We start from the raw sequence: 18,742 nt of genomic DNA on the forward strand, positions 1-18,742 counted from the left end.
CTCTGTGGATGTCACTGTTATGGGGGCACTATGGAGGTCATTGTTTATGGGGGCACTGTGGATGTCACTGTTTTGGGGGCGCTTTGGATGTCACTGTTATGGGGCGCTTTGGATGTCACTGTTATGGGGCGCTGTGGATGTCACTGTTATGGGCGCTCAGTATGAGTGATAAGGCTCAGGCACACAACTGTATCTGTTTTGTGGTCTGCAGTTGCGGATCCACTAAATAAGGATACTGTCCGTGTGCGATTCACATTTTTTTTTTGCAGTCCTATTGAGTTATATGGGTTTTCGATCTGCCTTTTGAGGACCAGAATAGGACATGTTCTATCTGTCACAGAACTGACGCACGAATGTGGAAAGCACAGGGACTTCATCAGTGTACTTTCCATATCCGTATGTCAGTTCCAGAAAAGATAGAACATGTCCTATCCTGGTCCTCAAATTCATAGAACTCAATGGGACTGCAAAAAATGTGGATTGCAAAATGGATCCAGTTGTATGCATAAGGGTTTAGATACACAGCTCAGCAGGCAGGATCATACAAGACAGGATTAGATACACGCTTCAGCAGGCAGTATCGCACACAACAGGCTGTGTATCAGGCACATACCTGAGAGGAGACAGAGTGAGAAGTAGAGTCCTGTCTGGGTGTATGCTGCAGGCAGAGCAGTGGAGGGGGGGCGTGGCCAGACTGTGACTCATCACTGTGCAGTGCAGCCAGAACTGTGTATCAATAAAGTTATGTATTCAACAAAACAAGTAAACAGAGCTGCCAGTATAATCTAATGTTTTCCAGGGGGGAAAGAAAGCTCAGACATGAAAAATAAGTATTGGGGGTATATGTGTGGAAGGTGAGGGGTGTTAGGAGCATAAAAAAAGAAGTTTGATTTTGGACCGGACAACATCCGGCTGTGCCCAGGTACTGTTAGGTTCCTCCTGGTCACTGGTGCTTGTGAAGTCCATTGGCTAATTTAGCTCCAACCTCCACTAGACTTTCTCTATATCCAGACGTAGACTCCCTGGTCCGTGCTGCTGTAATACTGTTCTCTATACTCCCTTAGCCTGATCAGGGCCAAGGGGCTAAAATAGCAGCTACATTGTGGACTAGGCCTGTTCTGCTCCTCCATTAACTTCCTTCCTTCTGTTCTGCTAACTTCCTCTCACACCCAATATTAGCATACCCGGCCCAGACTATATATATAAGTGGTTCCAGCACCACCTAGGGGCGAATAAATCTAATAACACCCTAACAGCCTGGTAACAGGAATTACAGCTTGATACCACAATACACAATATACAATTACATACACATATCAACAGTTTAAAGTGCCCACGACAAGTTGTGCAGGTGCTACTAGGGGGCTAGGGGGACATACTCTTCAGTATATTTTATTTTTTTACACGTGGGGCCCAAGCATAAGGAACAACCCAGGAACTTTAGGCCGCTTAAAGAGGTTATCCAAATAGTACAAATACCTCCTACAATGCCCGGGCCCTCCTATAGACAATACTTACCAGGTCCCCGACACCCGCGTCCCTCCAGAACCTTGTACGGACACCGCTGCATCTCCCCGTCGAGTGGATCAAAACATCTGCCAATGGGTGGGAGCAGCCAATAGCAGCCTGTGACGGTTACCAGCCTCCCTAGCATCGCGGGTGACTGGAAGATGCAGCGGTGGCTGTACAGGAATCTGGAGGGACGCGGGTGCCGGGGACCGAGTAAGTATCGTCTATAGTAGGGGCCTGGGCATTGTGGAGGGTATTTGTACTACTGGATAACCCATTTAATCCACCTCTGGTGGGGAGCAGTTGTCTTTATCTGCCTTAGGCACCAAAATGCCTTGGCCTGGCCTGCATGACACACCTCTTTGTAGACAGTCTTCACTCTAATATATAATGGTCCTCAACAGGAGATCCCTTTAGCTACAAAAAAAAACTCCCTAAAATGGAACTAGTGTAAAAATACATTTTAGAAACTAGAAAAACACAAAAAAAACAACTTAGTTGTATTTGATAAGTTTCATCATTAAGGAAATGTGTCTTCACTGTGAGACTGCAATAACTTTTCCATTAACTCTGCCAGTTAAGGGATAAACGACCTGCCTCCACCAGGAAATGCTGCAATCATGAATATTACGAGACCTATAAAACAGTGAAAAAGAGACAGACCCGGATTTAGTGGAAGCAGATAATCAGACCACCATGCAGATCACACCTTTATCCCTTTCCATTGTCACCTTGTTCAGCATTCAGACGTACGGTAAGTAACCTGCTTGTCTCCGCTATACCTAGACTATGTCCGGGAGGAGGTGACACTACAGTGTGCACCTGATGATGGTGGACTCTCCAATCTTTTCTTATTTTTGTTATATTTTATGCATAAGTCAATAAGTGAGTGTCCATGGATGAGATAATTATAAATTGTCAATGTAAGAAAAGTTGAAGGAGTTGTCTGTGTCACAGTGCTGTTCACTGTGAGAGTTGTGGCCGTGTAGGCTGGCTGCAGGCTGACTCCTGTAAATGTGGGTTGCTTGGGGCTGCGTGCTGGCTGCGGTGTCTTGTGTGAACAGCACCGTGACAGCACATCACACCCACCCTCCGGAGGCAACACCACACAGAAGGGCAGATGGTAAAAAAGAAAAAATCCCTGGGTCAGTGGCAAGGGGCTACACCCATCCAGACATAAGACAGACTGACCACAAGCCCCACAGCTCACAGATGGATATAGCTGTGTTTGAGGGCACCTGATAAGCCACACACACAGGAACAGACCAGGGAAAGTTAACCCCATCAAAACCAGGATTAACAAGAAGCTCTGAACAAATGATACAGGCCACAGTTCACACACAAGGCCGCAGCCAGCATGCATCGCAGAACCAGGATACATGGAAACACCCACAGCCAGTACACAAAGCGCATGCATCCAGCCTGCACGGCACTGGTGACGGGAACCATAGAGATACAGATGCAGCCCCAAGCAACCAGCATACACAGGAGTCAGCCTGCAGCCAGTACGCAATAGGGCATGCAGCCAGCCTACACGGCCACAACTGTCACAGTGAACTGCACCGTAACAGTCTGCTTTATTAATATTGATGACCTATCCTCAAGATAGGTCTTCAATATCAGATTGGCAGGTGATGACTTCTGGCACCCCCGCTGAGCGCTGCCTTCTCTTCACTGCTCACTGTTTACCTAATGGCCATGGCAAATTCAGCGGTGATCATTCTAATTACTTCTAAGCTGTTCCATTCATTTCTATGAGATGGCTTTGTAGTATACACTTACATAGGATGGAGCCGAAGCAAATGGAACGGCTTGGGTTACTTCTAGTGTTGAGGGAAGCATTCGAAATCGAATCTGGTTAGAAGTTTGGAAAAACTTTGATACACAATGAATTCGTATTTCCTCACGCTTCGTGGTAACGAATCAGGTTTTCCTAAAATAGCAGCTGCACATGTTACAAATCAAAACTAAGTGTAGAGGAGGCAAACTCGGGAATGCAAGATCACCCATACAGGGAGTGCAGAATTATTAGGCAAGTTGTATTTTTGAGGATTAATTTTATTATTGAACAACAACCATGTTCTCAATGAACCCAAAAAACTCATTAATATCAAAGCTGAATATTTTTGGAAGTAGTTTTTAGTTTGTTTTTAGTTTTAGCTATTTTAGGGGGATATCTGTGTGTGCAGGTGACTATTACTGTGCATAATTATTAGGCAACTTAACAAAAAACAAATATATACCCATTTCAATTATTTATTTTTACCAGTGAAACCAATATAACATCTTAACATTCACAAATATACATTTCTGACATTCAAAAACAAAACAAAAACAAATCAGTGACCAATATAGCCACCTTTCTTTGCAAGGACACTCAAAAGCCTGCCATCCATGGATTCTGTCAGTGTTTTGATCTGTTCACCATCAACATTGCGTGCAGCAGCAACCACAGCCTCCCAGACACTGTTCAGAGAGGTGTACTGTTTTCCCTCCTTGTAAATCTCACATTTGATGATGGACCACAGGTTCTCAATGGGGTTCAGATCAGGTGAACAAGGAGGCCATGTCATTAGATTTTCTTCTTTTATACCCTTTCTTGCCAGCCACGCTGTGGAGTACTTGGACGCGTGTGATGGAGCATTGTCCTGCATGAAAATCATGTTTTTCTTGAAGGATGCAGACTTCTTCCTGTACCACTGCTTGAAGAAGGTGTCTTCCAGAAACTGGCAGTAGGACTGGGAGTTGAGCTTGACTCCATCCTCAACCCGAAAAGGCCCCACAAGCTCATCTTTGATGATACCAGCCCAAACCAGTACTCCACCTCCACCTTGCTGGCGTCTGAGTCGGACTGGAGCTCTCTGCCCTTTACCAATCCAGCCACGGGCCCATCCATCTGGCCCATCAAGACTCACTCTCATTTCATCAGTCCATAAAACCTTAGAAAAATCAGTCTTGAGATATTTCTTGGCCCAGTCTTGACGTTTCAGCTTGTGTGTCTTGTTCAGTGGTGGTCGTCTTTCAGCCTTTCTTACCTTGGCCATGTCTCTGAGTATTGCACACCTTGTGCTTTTGGGCACTCCAGTGATGTTGCAGCTCTGAAATATGGCCAAACTGGTGGCAAGTGGCATCTTGGCAGCTGCACGCTTGACTTTTCTCAGTTCATGGGCAGTTATTTTGCGCCTTGGTTTTTCCACACGCTTCTTGCGACCCTGTTGACTATTTTGAATGAAACGCTTGATTGTTCGATGATCACGCTTCAGAAGCTTTGCAATTTTAAGAGTGCTGCATCCCTCTGCAAGATATCTCACTATTTTTGACTTTTCTGAGCCTGTCAAGTCCTTCTTTTGACCCATTTTGCCAAAGGAAAGGAAGTTGCCTAATAATTATGCACACCTGATATAGGGTGTTGATGTCATTAGACCACACCCCTTCTCATTACAGAGATGCACATCACCTAATATGCTTAATTGGTAGTAGGCTTTCGAGCCTATACAGCTTGGAGTAAGACAACATGCATAAAGAGGATGATGTGGTCAAAATACTCATTTGCCTAATAATTCTGCACTCCCTGTAATGTCAGCCAATTCGCAGATAGCCATCCCCTGTGATCTCACAGCCCTATAAAAGTCTCATCCTGCGCGGTCTCCGCCATTGTCCTGTGAGCTGAGTATAGGGAGAGACATGGCAAGCACTCGTTCACTAGGGACAGTGTTGCTAAAAACGATCAATAGAAAAATATTGGAGAGGGAGAGAGCAGGGAGACTGGAGGGAGAGTGCACAGAGAGAGCAGGGAGACTGGAGGGAGAGTGCACAGAGAGAGCAGGGAGACTGGAGGGAGAGTGCACAGAGAGAGCAGGGAGACTGGAGGGAGAGTGCAGGGAGAGAGCAGTGAGACTGGAGGGAGAGTGCAGGGAGAGTGCAGGGAGAGTGCAGGGAGACTGGAGGGAGAGTGCAGGGAGACTGCAGGGAGAATTATTCTGCATCAGTTTGATTTATTCCTACATTTACTTATTCCTTTATCAGCTGTAAAAACCCGGTCTACCGTCCTGCTGAGTGCATGAGTGCACAGCGCCATTTGTTGCTGTGACGCCGTGCACTTCGTGCCGCTATGATCTATACGAGTGTATTACTGTACAGCAGCAGCAGCATGAAACGCATGGCGTCATAGCAACCAATGATGCCATGCGCTTGTGCACTTAGCAGGGCGGCATGACGGGTTTTCATGGACCGTGGTCCGTGAAAATCCACGTATGTGTGAATAAGGCCTAAGATGGAAACCTTTATTATTCCACTGCCAGAGTACCATCCAGTCTGCACCCCTTAGGGGACCAGGTCTTTGTGATGACCCTCCTCATCTTTTGCTGGTTTTACTGCCTACAAAAGTCATCAAGACGCAGACAAAAAATTTGCTTAGTTCCAAATTAATTTGTCACGAAGTGCATTAAATCAGCAAGATCCTGGGCCACAGGGAGACTGTATCTCGGTGTACATCACTGTGCATTGCCGCAACATACATAGCTAGTCCTTTCTGGTAGTGAAATAGCGACTGTGCGTCAGTCTGTGTGCATTGGCGTGCGTCACTATTAGGCTCAGTTCACACTTCACTTATTTGGTCAGTTACGGGTCCAAGACACAGAACCAGTGCAGATACTTTCATATGTTATCTGAGAGTAGGATTGGCTCCTGATTTTGGCTCCTGATTTTGGCTCCCCATACAGTAACTACTGGAATTAACTGACCAAATAACTGAAGAGTTAACGTAGCCTAGGACTTTGTTTTCCGTCCTGCATAACGGAAACCAGACGGATCCGTTATGCTGCCCATAGACTTCTATTATGACGGATCAAAACGGAATGCCTCTAAAGGTTTCCGTTTTGAATTCCATCTTATGAATTCCGTTTTTTTCTGTGATAACCATGTTATAATGGAAAACAATAATGGAATGCATAACGGTGATGTGAACAAGCCATTAGCGTCAGGTATAATGTACTTAACCATGCAGTGGCCCAAGATTCTATGTATACTATAGAGTTAAAGAGCTGTCTCATTTCACAATGTCTGCTGTTTCCACATAGATTGCTACAGAACCTGTTCTGTTACCTACTACAGAGTTGGGACTTTCCCAACAGCATGAGGAGTCAAAATAGTGTCCCCATCACAGAGTAGGTAGGTGGGAGGCAACAGCAGTGGCAGGAACAGTACAAGATAGTGGCAGTAGGAGAAGATTGCAGCAGAGGCAGCAGATCCACTTATCTTTTGGGGTGTCCCTCCAATAACAGTTAAATTACACTACTTATTCATCCCAATTTGAGAATCAAGGCCTAATGGGATTTCTTATCTATGAAACAAGGTGGGCACCCCAATAACATTTAAATTACACCGCTTATTCACCCCAATTTTTGAAGCAAGGAGTTCAATTGGATACAGTAGCTATGTGCAGGGATTGAAACAGAGCTGTCTCTTATGGATCCCTTCTGATTCAGATTACATAGCCTGCACTGTCCCTACACTCTCCCTACAGTGTGCAAAAACTCTCCCTATCATCTCCCTACATTGTCCCTGCACTGTCCCTACAGTATCCCTATCCAAGATTCTACAATTTAAGCTTTCTTAAAAACTGTCCCTAGCACTTGACACATCTTTCCCTATGCTCAGTTCACTGTAAAATGATGGAGACTGGGTGGGATTAGGATTTTTATAGGGCTGTGACATCACAGGGAATGGTCATCTGCTGATTGCCTGGCTGCACCGCATTATTGGTGAGTTCTTGTTCCTGGGCTTCTGACTTTCACTTTGTAACACATGTAGCCACCATTTTAGGAAAAAATAGATTTGTTACCATGAAGCGCTATTAAATTCAGATTTGTTGCGAATGAAAGGCCACTGTAAGCTATATGGTCACACAGTTCTACACCGCAGCATGGCCACAAACCGCAAGCAGCACGGCCGCTCCATGTGGCTCTACCCTAAGGCAGAGTGGCCAGGGTATACTTGATTTATAGCGATTTGTGAAGAATTACCGTAGTTCGTAATGAATAGAATTTCTTTGGGAACTTCGGGGAAACTGCAAAATCACATTTTTCAAAACTTTGCTCATCTCTAGTTACTTCTGCACAGCTGATCGTTGGGTGTGTCGGGTGTCAGACCACCGCTGACCTGATGTTAATGACCTATCCTAAGGATAGCTCATAAATATAAATAAAGCGGATAAACCCTTTAATTTAATCAAAATTGCAATATATTCATGATGTTGATAAATGTTATGGTAAACGTACAGGTTGAATTTACAAACTATCCTTATGTTGAAGGCATCTTCTTCTCATTATCTTCCTCTGATGTCATCGTACTATTTAATTTGTTCTCCTTAAATTTGAATTTGCAAAATGTCCATCAATAATATTCCAGAGATAAAAAGAGCAAATGATGGTTTTGGGGACACTTAGTAAAACTCTAGTAACATTAGCAAGGGTCCCCGCCGATCAGCTGTATGAAGAGAAGGTACACACCATGCGCGCCGCAAGCAGGAAGAGAGACAGGAGAAGGCACTCTCGCACACCGCTTGCTTTCTCTTCATACAGCTGATCGGCGGGGGACCCTCGCTGATCTGATATTAATGACCTATCCTGAGGATAGGTCATTAATATTAAAAGCCTGGAAAACCCCTTTAATTTAGAGGCACTTATCATATAATCTCATATCATATACACTATTGCCCCCAAAGAAGCTGATTGTGAAACTCGAGTCTGTGCGGTCGATCGTGCTTTGCTTCTTTACAGAAGAAAGATTACTTGGCTTCTGCTGATAATGACATGGAGCTTTGGGATTTGTGCGAGCATGTAGAAGAGCGGGGTGTTAGGCAGGAGCAGGCATGGGATTCAGCCAGTTCCCTCCAGTTCTCATGATCCAGTTGTTAAAATTACAACTGGATCGGAGAACCGTGTTATCGGCTGGGTCCTGATCCGGTGCTCTGGCTGCAGCAGGGCAGCTGGAGATGTTCTCTTCCATTGCTTCATGCGCCGCTGATAGTTTAGCTCCTTAGTTGGGTGGTATGTATGTAGTGTATATATTGTGTATTTATGTTTATGTACCATGTATATGGTGTATTTATGTGTATGTGTGTTGCATATATATATGGTGTATGCACATGTAAACATGTAAACATGTGTCATGAGTCTGACACCACGTGTGTCGCGGTCCCTTCCATGACAGAGGTGTAAAGATCTGAGAGACTGGCGGCATGTGAGGGCATCTGACAGTCTTTCTCTTTTCTCCTTGGAGTGTTGTTGTTTAGTAGTCATTACTGAGGCTCTATTTAGTTCTGACTCACACTGCTTACCATGCGGTTGATATTTCCTGCTGGAGTTGTTTGAGCTGGTCAGTTGTTCCTTTGGATCTCCTGCTTCTCCATTATGCTTTAAGCTAAGTGCATTTTGTTTTTCATTTTGTTGTTCGCTTGTGTTTGTTGTTTTCTAGGCCTCAGAGAGATGCTGGTTCCTTCATCTGGGAAGGAACCAGTAGTCTCATTCCCTCCTCACTCCTAGGGATTTCCAGGGTCTCCAGGGCTAATGTTCCGGTGTATGAGTATTTCCACCTTCAGGGTCAACTCATATTGGCAGGAGTCAGGGAGAGGTCTATGGATTCATAGGAGGTCACCATCCCTCTCCCTTAGCTTTGAGGCCTAGACTCCGGTCATTTCCTTCTGTGTGTTATTTGGTGTTTTCCCCTCCCCATTACCTGTGACATTATCAACCGCCAAAAAACCGCCATTTTGTTTGTGTCAGTGCAGCGATGGAGACTGTTTCTGCACTGGTCGATCGTATGCAGGGACTGTCTTTGGAGGTGGCTGACCTCTGCACGGCCGTCTCGCAGTTTCAGAGACCACAGGCGGCGGCTTCCAGCAGTGGGAACCAGGCCTGACGGTTCTCCCGGATAGGTTTTCCAGGGGAAGTGACAACTTTGCTCTGGAATTTATCTACGATGACCCAGATCGGGTCTCCCTGGCCGAGACTAAGTTGCGTGGTTTATGGCAGGGAGATCGTTTTGCTGAGTCCTATTGCTCTGAATTTAGGAGATGGGCAACTGATACTGAGTTTCAATTGCTAGACTTTCCCTTTAAGTGCGAGGATGTCTTATAAACGAAGGTCTTATAAGCCAGCCGGGAGGAGACACGCTCACACTCTGCCCTAACCCCTGAAGACGCCGGTACACGGCGAAACATGTCGGGGGGCAGCGTGAAGCTCTAGTTTTAATACAGCACATTGATACAGCCAAGCAGCACAGGGTCAATTTAAACACAGTGCCCTCACGAATACTGGCAGCGCACAGCCAGAAAGGCACTAAGGTTTTCTACCTTGGACTAGTGAACCTGGTTAGGTGACTCCTAACAGGGAAACTGAACAGATGTGAATGGCTGTGATGTACTGGAAATTTTAAAGATTTAGTTAGTTATATAAGTATTATTAGGAGCATATTAAATAAAAGTTAAGTCTTAGGCAATTAGGTAGGTGCAGGATTAATAGGTGTAACACAGTCCTAGGGACACTAGTAATTATAACTGATACTGAGTGGAATGACCCAGCCCTCTGTAGTCAATTCTGTCAAGGGTTATCCAAGAACCTGAAGGACGCATTAGCATTTCATGAATATCCAGAGTCATTGGAGGCAGCCATGTCTCTGGCTGTACGTATTAATAGACGCATGAGGGAGAAATCTAAGGTTCCTCTCGCTCGGGACGCACTATCATATGGGGAGGCGGCCTCTTCCAACATTTTGGGTAGGGAAGCACTTGAGCTCATGTCTGATGATGAGCCAATGCAGTTGGGGTATGTCACTCCTGGACCTGGTAATAAAAATGTTAGGGTTAAGAAAAGACTCTGCTTTTTCTGTGGTAAAGGGGGACATTTTGTACACGAATGTCCTTATGTTAAATGTCAAGTTGAAAAAAATAAAAATAAAAAAATAATGTGTTTAGTCCTCTTCTCACTGTTGGTGGTGTGGGTGGGGAATCCAAGAATCTACTTTTGCTATTTACCAGTAGTACCCGATTTCTTCTGCCTGCCAAGGTGGCGCTAGACTCCAAAATTTTGGGAGTTGAAGTTTTTATCGACAGTGGGGCAGGGGTTAACCTAGTGGATGGCCAATTCGTCCGTATGCATGGTTTGACAACAAGCGCATTAGACAAAAATATTTTGGTGCTTGCGATTGATTCTGCTCCACTCTCACAAAAGTATTTGTTACAAATAGTGCAGGACATTCGCCTAAAGGTGGGATATTCTCATCAAGAATTCATTTCATGTTTTGTGCTGAAGCGTCTGCCTGCTCCTCCGGTGCTAGGTTTACCGTGGTTATCCAAACATAATCATACCATCGATTGGCAAGCCAGACAGATTCTTGATTGGAGTGATTTTTGCATAGACAACTGTCTTAGGTTTGTTTCCTGACCACCACGCACACTCCCACTATGCCATTCTAAATGATAAGTATTATAGCTCTCCATTATTTTATTGTTGATGGATTTCATGCACTTTAATCTGTTATACATTTGTACATGTGGGGGTATGTTCACGCTTCTGTGGTGAGTCAGGGGGGCATGTGCACATGATTGGTTCACGTGGCCCGGATCTATTGTATACAATGTTTTTAACCCATTCTTTGTCGTGCTTGTTGCTTTAAATAAATTTGATACTATTTTAGATGTGCGGCTCTTATCTCAGTATTCTTTTTTCTTCCTTGAACTACATTGTCTATTATATACCATGTGCCGGCACTCTTGCTTTAATTTTGATGTGCCCCGGTTTTTTGAATTACATAACTGTCTTAGCACGTCGCTTTCTGTTGTAACCACTAAAATAGTACCTCCTTTTATTTTGGGTTTTTCTGATGTATTCTATGAAAGTGGAGACCAGGAGTTACCTCCACATCGGGAGTATGATTGCCCCGTCAAACTTATTCCCGGAGCTAGATTGCCCAAGTCTCAGTTGTATAATCTTTCTGATCCCAAAAGAATAGCCATGCGAGAATACATCACTGAGAGTTTGGCTAAAGGTCATATTAAATCATCTAAATTACAGAACCCTTAGGTCATGTTTGGACTTCTGTAAGCTTAATCACATTACTGTCCATGATCCCTATCCCTTTCCTTTGATCCCAGATTTGTTCAATTAGATTGTCGGTGCCAAGGTGTTCTCTAAATTGGATTTGAGGGGGGCATATAATCTGGTAAGGATCAAGGAGGGGGACAAATGGAAGACGGCCTTTAATACCCCTGAAGGTCATTTTGAGAATTTGGTCATGCCTTTTGGGTTGACCAATGCTCCTGCTGGTTTTCAACATTTTATCAATGATATCTTTCATCATCTGGTGGGCCAGTTTGTGGCGGTGTATCTGGAAGATATTTTTATTTATTCCCCAGACATGGAGAAGCATCAGGATCACGTGGGACAGGTCTTACAGATCCTAAGTGAGAATAAATTGTATGCTAAGATGGAGAAGTGTGTATTTGCAGTTCCGGCAGTTCAATTCCTGGGTTTCCTACTCTCATCTTTGGGTTTTCGTATGGATCCGGAAAAAGTCTGTGCTGTGATGGACTGGGACTGACCCAAGAATCTGAAAGTGCTCCTGCAATTTTGAGGGTTCACCAACTACTATCGTAACTTTATCTTGAATTACTCGACTGTTGTTAAACCATTAACAGATATGACGAAGAAAGGTGCAGATTTCTCAGTCTGGTCTAATGAGGCATTACATGCCTTTTCAGTGGTGTAGGAGTGTTTTGCTTCTGCTCCTATACTGATGCAACCTGATGTGTCATAGCCATTCATTGTGGAAGATGATGTATCCAAGGTAAGGGTTGGAGCAGTCTTGTCGCAGGGTCCTTCTCCTAGCAAATGGCGCCCATGTGCTTTTTTCTCTAAAAAACTCTACTGCTGAAAGAAATTATGATGTAGGTAATAGAGAGTTGCTGGCCATTAAGTTGGCTTTTGAGGAATGGCGTCATTGGTTGGAAGGAGTGATTCATCCCATTACGGCAATTACTGATCACAAAAATTTGGCTTATCTGGAGGCGGCTAAACGTCTGAACCCAAGGCAGGCCAGATGGTTGTTGTTTTCTACCCGATTAAATTTTTGCTGTCACCTATCGCCCTGGGGTTAAGAACGTCAAAGCGGATGCTTTGTCAGGTAGCTTTCCTGGGGGAAGGGTGATTCAGAGGATCCTGGCCCAATATTAGCTGATGAGGTTGTTGTATCTGCCCTTTATCCTGAACTTGAGGCAGAGGTCTTGGAGGCCCAGGGAGATGCACCTGATTCTTGTCCTCCTTGAAAGTTGTTTATTCCTTAGGAACTACGGCACAAGGTGTTTCAAGAACATCACAGTACTGTTCTTACGGGACACTGATCTAATTTCCCGGAGATTCTGGTGGCCAGGATTGCGTAAATGTATTGAGGGCTATGTGTGAGCTTGTGAGACTTGTGAGCGTGCCAAGGTGACACATACTCGGCATTCAGGATCTCTACTTCCCTTGTCTATCCCGTCCCGACCATGGACTCATTTGTCCATGGACTTTATCACAGATTTGCCTAATTCCTCAGGGAAAACTGTGATTCTGGTGGTTATTGATCGCTTCAGCAAGATGTTGCACTTTATAGCATTATCAGTAGGGCTGAGCGTACTCGAACTGTATAGCTGGTTCGTACCGAATTTTGGGGTGTCCGTGACACGGACCCGAACCCGGACATTTTCGTAAAAGTCCGGGTTCGGGTTCGGTGTTCGTCGCTTTCTTGGCGCGTTTGTGACGCTTTCTTGGCGCTTTTTGAAAGGCTGCAAAGCAGCCAATCAACAAGCGTCATACTACTTGCCCCAAGAGGCCGTCACAGCCATGCCTACTATTGGCATGGCTGTGATTGGCCAGAGCACCATGTGACCCAGCCTCTATTTAAGCTGGAGTCACATAGCGCCGCCCGTCACTCTGCTCTGATTAGCGTAGGGAGAGGTTGCGGCTGCGACAGTAGGGCGAGATTAGGCAGATTAACTTCTCCAAAGGACTTGATTAATCGATCGATCTGCAGCTGTGGATCATTGAGCTGCTGATACTCAATTGCTCACTGTTTTTAGGCTGCCCAGACCGTTTGTCAGTCACATTTTTCTGGGGTGATCGGCGGCCATTTTGTGTCTTGTGCGGTGCTGCGACCAAGTGCATCCAAGCTGCGACCAAGTGCATTTAACCCTCAATGGTGTGGTTGTTTTTTGGCTAAAGCCTACATCAGTGTGAAGCTGTCACACCAAGTTCATTTAACCAGCAATAGTCTGCTCATTTTTTGGCCATATACTACATCAGGGGCAAGCTGCGCCCGTCACCAAGTGCATTTAACCCTCAGTAGTGTGGTTGGTCAAGCTGTCACACCAAGTGCATTTAACCAGCAATAGTGTGGTTATTTTTTGGCCATATCCCAGTCTAATTCTGTCACTAAATCTATACCTGTCACCCAGCGCCTAAATACTAGGCCTCAAATTTATATCCCGCTAAATCTGTCGCTACCGCTGTACTGTTGTGGCTGGGCAAGTTATTTAGTGTCCGTCAAAGCACATTTTTTGTTCAGGGTTGAAATACAATTCCCAATTTAGCAATTTCATAATTTAGTGGTTTCTGCTATATCAGAGCTATTTGAAATCTATCCCTAAAAGGGTATATAATATTCAAGGTGCACATAGGGTCATTCAGAATAACTTCACACACGCTACTGTGCATTTCCAAGTCTAATTCTGTCACTAAATCCATACCGGTCACCCAGCGCCTAAATACTAGGCCTCAAATTTAGATCCCGCTAAATCTGTCGTTACCGCTGTCCTGTTGTGGATGGGCAAGTTATTTAGTGTCCGCCAAAGCACATTTTTTGTTCTGGGTTGAAATACAATTCCCAATTTAGCAATTTCATAATTTAGTGGTTTCTGCTATATCAGAGCTATTTGAAATCTATCCCTAAAAGGGTATATAATATTCAAGGTGCACATAGGGTCATTCAGAATAACTTCACACACACGCTACTGTGCATTTCCAAGTCTAATTCTGTCACTAAATCCATACCGGTCACCTAGCGCCTAAATACTAGGCCTCAAATTTATATCCCGCTGAATTTGAATACAATACATTGGGCCAAATAATATTTTTGTTGTTGTGGTGAACGATAACAATGAGGAAAACATCTAGTAAGGGACGCGGACGTGGACATGGTCGTGGTGGTGTTAGTGGACCCTCTGGTGCTGGGAGAGGACGTGGCCGTTCTGCCACATCCACACGTCCTAGTGTACCAACTACCTCAGGTCCCAGTAGCCGCCAGAATTTACAGCGATATATGGTGGGGCCCAATGCCGTTCTAAGGATGGTAAGGCCTGAGCAGGTACAGGCATTAGTCAATTGGGTGGCCGACAGTGGATCCAGCACATTCACATTATCTCCCACCCAGTCTTCTGCAGAAAGTGCACAGATGGCGCCTGAAAACCAACCCCATCAGTCTGTCACATCACCCCCATGCATACCAGGGAAACTGTCTCAGCCTCAAGTTATGCAGCAGTCTCTTATGCTGTTTGAAGACTCCGCTGGCAGGGTTTCCCAAGGGCATCCACCTAGCCCTTCCCCAGCGGTGGAAGACATAGACTGCACTGACGCACAACCACTTATGTTTCCTGATGATGAGGACATGGGAATACCACCTCAGTATGTCTCTGATGATGACGAAACACAGGTGCCAACTGCTGCGTCTTTCTGCAGTGTGCAGACTGAACAGGAGGTCAGGGATCAAGACTGGGTGGAAGACGATGCAGGGGACGATGAGGTCCTAGACCCCACATGGAATGAAGGTCGTGCCACTGACTTTCACAGTTCGGAGGAAGAGGCAGTTGTGAGACCGAGCCAACAGCGTAGCAAAAGAGGGAGCAGTGGGCAAAAGCAGAACACCCGCCGCCAAGAGACTCCGCCTGCTACTGACCGCCGCCATCTGGGACCGAGCACCCCAAAGGCAGCTTCAAGGAGTTCCCTGGCATGGCACTTCTTCAAACAATGTGCTGACGACAAGACCTGAGTGGTTTGCACGCTGTGCCATCAGAGCCTGAAGCGAGGCATTAACGTTCTGAACCTGAGCACAACCTGCATGACCAGGCACCTGCATGCAAAGCATGAACTGCAGTGGAGTAAACACCTTAAAACCAAGGAAGTCACTCAGGCTCCCCCTGCTACCTCTTCTGCTGCTGCCGCCTCGGCCTCTTCTGCTGCTGCCGCCTCGGCCTCTTCCTCTGCCTCTGGAGGAACGTTGGCACCTGCCGCCCAGCAAACAGGGGATGTACCACCAACACCACCACCACCTCCGTCACCAAGCGTCTCAACCATGTCACACGGCAGCGTTCAGCTCTCCATCTCACAAACATTTGAGAGAAAGCGTAAATTCCCACCTAGCCACCCTCGATCCCTGGCCCTGAATGCCAGCATTTCTAAACTACTGGCCTATGAAATGCTGTCATTTAGGCTGGTGGACACAGACAGCTTCAAACAGCTCATGTCGCTTGCTGTCCCACAGTATGTTGTTCCCAGCCGCCACTACTTCTCCAAGAGAGCCGTGCCTTCCCTGCACAACCAAGTATCCGATAAAATCAAGTGTGCACTGCGCAACGCCATCTGTAGCAAGGTCCACCTAACCACAGATACGTGGACCAGTAAGCACGGCCAGGGACGCTATATCTCCCTAACTGCACACTGGGTAAATGTAGTGGCAGCTGGGCCCCAGGCGGAGAGCTGTTTAGCGCACGTCCTTCCGTCGCCAAGGATCGCAGGGCAACATTCTTTGCCTCCTGTTGCCACCTCCTCCTTCTCGGCTTCCTCCTCCTCTTCTTCCACCTGCTCATCCAGTCAGCCACACACCTTCACCACCAACTTCAGCACAGCCCGGGATAAACGTCAGCAGGCCATTCTGAAACTCATATGTTTGGGGGACAGGCCCCACACCGCACAGGAGTTGTGGCGGGGTATAGAACAACAGACCGACGAGTGGTTGCTGCCGGTGAGCCTCAAGCCCGGCCTGGTGGTGTGTGATAATGGGCGAAATCTCGTTGCAGCTCTGGGACTAGCCAATTTGACGCACATCCCTTGCTTGGCGCATGTGCTGAATTTGGTGGTGCAGAAGTTCATTCACAACTACCCCGACATGTCAGAGCTGCTGCATAAAGTGCGGGCCGTCTGTTCGCGCTTCCGGCGTTCACATCCTGCCCCTGCTCGCCTGTCTGCGCTACAGCGTAACTTCGGCCTTCCCGCTCACCGCCTCATATGCGACGTGCCCACCAGGTGGAACTCCACCTTGCACATGCTGGACAGACTGTGCGAGCAGCAGCAGGCCATAGTGGAGTTTCAGCTGCAGCACGCACGGGTCAGTCGCACTACAGAACAGCACCACTTCACCACCAATGACTGGGCCTCCATGCGAGACCTGTGTGCCCTGTTGCGCTGTTTCGAGTACTCCACCAACATGGACAGTGGCGATTACGCCGTTATCAGCGTTACAATACCACTTCTATGTCTCCTTGAGAAAACACTTAGGGCGATGATGGAAGAGGAGGTGGCCCAGGAGGAGGAGGAGGAGGAAGAGGGGTCATTTTTAGCACTTTCAGGCCAGTCTCTTCGAAGTGACTCAGAGGGAGGTTTTTGGCAACAGCAGAGGCCAGGTACAAATGTGGCCAGCCAGGGCCCACTACTGGAGGACGAGGAGGACGAGGATGAGGAGGAGGTGGAGGAGGATGAGGATGAAGCATGGTCACAGCGGGGTGGCACCCAACGCAGCTCGGGTCCATCACTGGTGCGTGGCTGGGGGGAAAGGCAGGACGATGACGATACGCCTCCCACAGAGGACAGCTTGTCCTTACCCCTGGGCAGCCTGGCACACATGAGCGACTACATGCTGCAGTGCCTGCGCAACGACAGCAGAGTTGCCCACATTTTAACCTGTGCGGACTACTGGGTTGCCACCCTGCTGGATCCACGCTACAAAGACAATGTGCCCACCTTACTTCCTGCACTGGAGCGTGATAGGAAGATGCGCGAGTACAAGCGCACATTGGTAGACGCGCTACTGAGAGCATTCCCAAATGTCACAGGGGAACAAGTGGAAGCCCAAGGCCAAGGCAGAGGAGGAGCAAGAGGTCGCCAAGGCAGCTGTGTCAATGCCAGCTCCACTGAGGGCAGGGTTAGCATGGCAGAGATGTGGAAAACTTTTGTCAACACGCCACAGCTAACTGCACCAGCACCTGATACGCAACGTGTTAGCAGGAGGCAACATTTCACTAACATGGTGGAACAGTATGTGTGCACACCCCTCCACGTACTGACTGATGGTTCGGCCCCATTCAACTTCTGGGTCTCTAAATTGTCCACGTGGCCAGAGCTGGCCTTTTATGCCTTGGAGGTGCTGGCCTGCCCGGCGGCCAGCGTTTTGTCTGAACGTGTATTCAGCACGGCAGGGGGCGTCATTACAGACAAACGCAGCCGCCTGTCTACAGCCAATGTGGACAAGCTGACGTTCATAAAAATTAACCAGGCATGGATCCCACAGGACCTGTCCGTCCCTTGTCCAGATTAGACATTAACTACCTCCCCTTAACCATATATTATTGGACTCCAGGGCACTTCCTCATTCAATCCTATTTTTATTTTCATTTTACCATTATATTGCGAGGCTACCCAAAGTTGAATGAACCTCTCCTCTGTCTGGGTGTCGGGGCCTAAATATATGCCAATGGACTGTTCCAATCTTGGGTGACGTGAAGCCTGATTCTCTGCTATGACATGCAGACTAATTCTCTGCTGACATGAAGCCAGATCCTCTGTTACGGGACCTCTCTCCTCTGCCTGGGTGCTGGGCCTAAATATCTGACAATGGACTGTTGCAGTGGTGGCTGACGTGAAGCCTGATTTTCTGCTATGACATGCAGACTGATTCTCTGCTGACATGAAGCCAGATCCTCTGTTACGGGACCTCTCTCCTCTGCCTGGGTGCTGGGCCTAAATATATGCCAATGGACTGTTGCAGTGGTGGTGTCACGACTGAGGATGGGGGAAACCCTCAGCCGTGAGATGCCAGGTGTTATAGTGGCTACTGGCCATGAGGCCACAGGATAGGGAGCAGGTCACCTCCTCACGCATCCCTACCCTGACCCTTACTCCTAACCTGCATGGGCCGACCTTTAGGGTAG

At 46.8% G+C, this 18,742-nt stretch overlaps 1 protein-coding gene across 2 annotated transcripts in view; it reads left to right on the forward strand.

The window, feature by feature from the left end:
- The first annotated feature begins 2,131 nt into the window (after positions 1-2,131).
- The window catches only part of LOC122919904 (CD59 glycoprotein-like), a 129,535-nt gene continuing 112,924 nt past the window's right edge, over positions 2,132-18,742 (forward strand). The window contains exon 1 of one of the 2 annotated variants that reach the window (XM_044269088.1): positions 2,132-2,263. In XM_044269088.1, coding sequence (XP_044125023.1) covers positions 2,206-2,263 — 58 coding nt within the window. In that variant the 5' untranslated portion in view covers positions 2,132-2,205. Of the gene's footprint in view, positions 2,264-8,451; positions 8,559-18,742 lie in introns of those variants that run through there. The other variant, XR_006386836.1, reaches the window with a different exon arrangement.

This window comes from Bufo gargarizans, chromosome 9 (assembly GCF_014858855.1).
Source record: "Bufo gargarizans isolate SCDJY-AF-19 chromosome 9, ASM1485885v1, whole genome shotgun sequence".
NCBI classification, from domain to species: domain Eukaryota; kingdom Metazoa; phylum Chordata; class Amphibia; order Anura; family Bufonidae; genus Bufo; species Bufo gargarizans.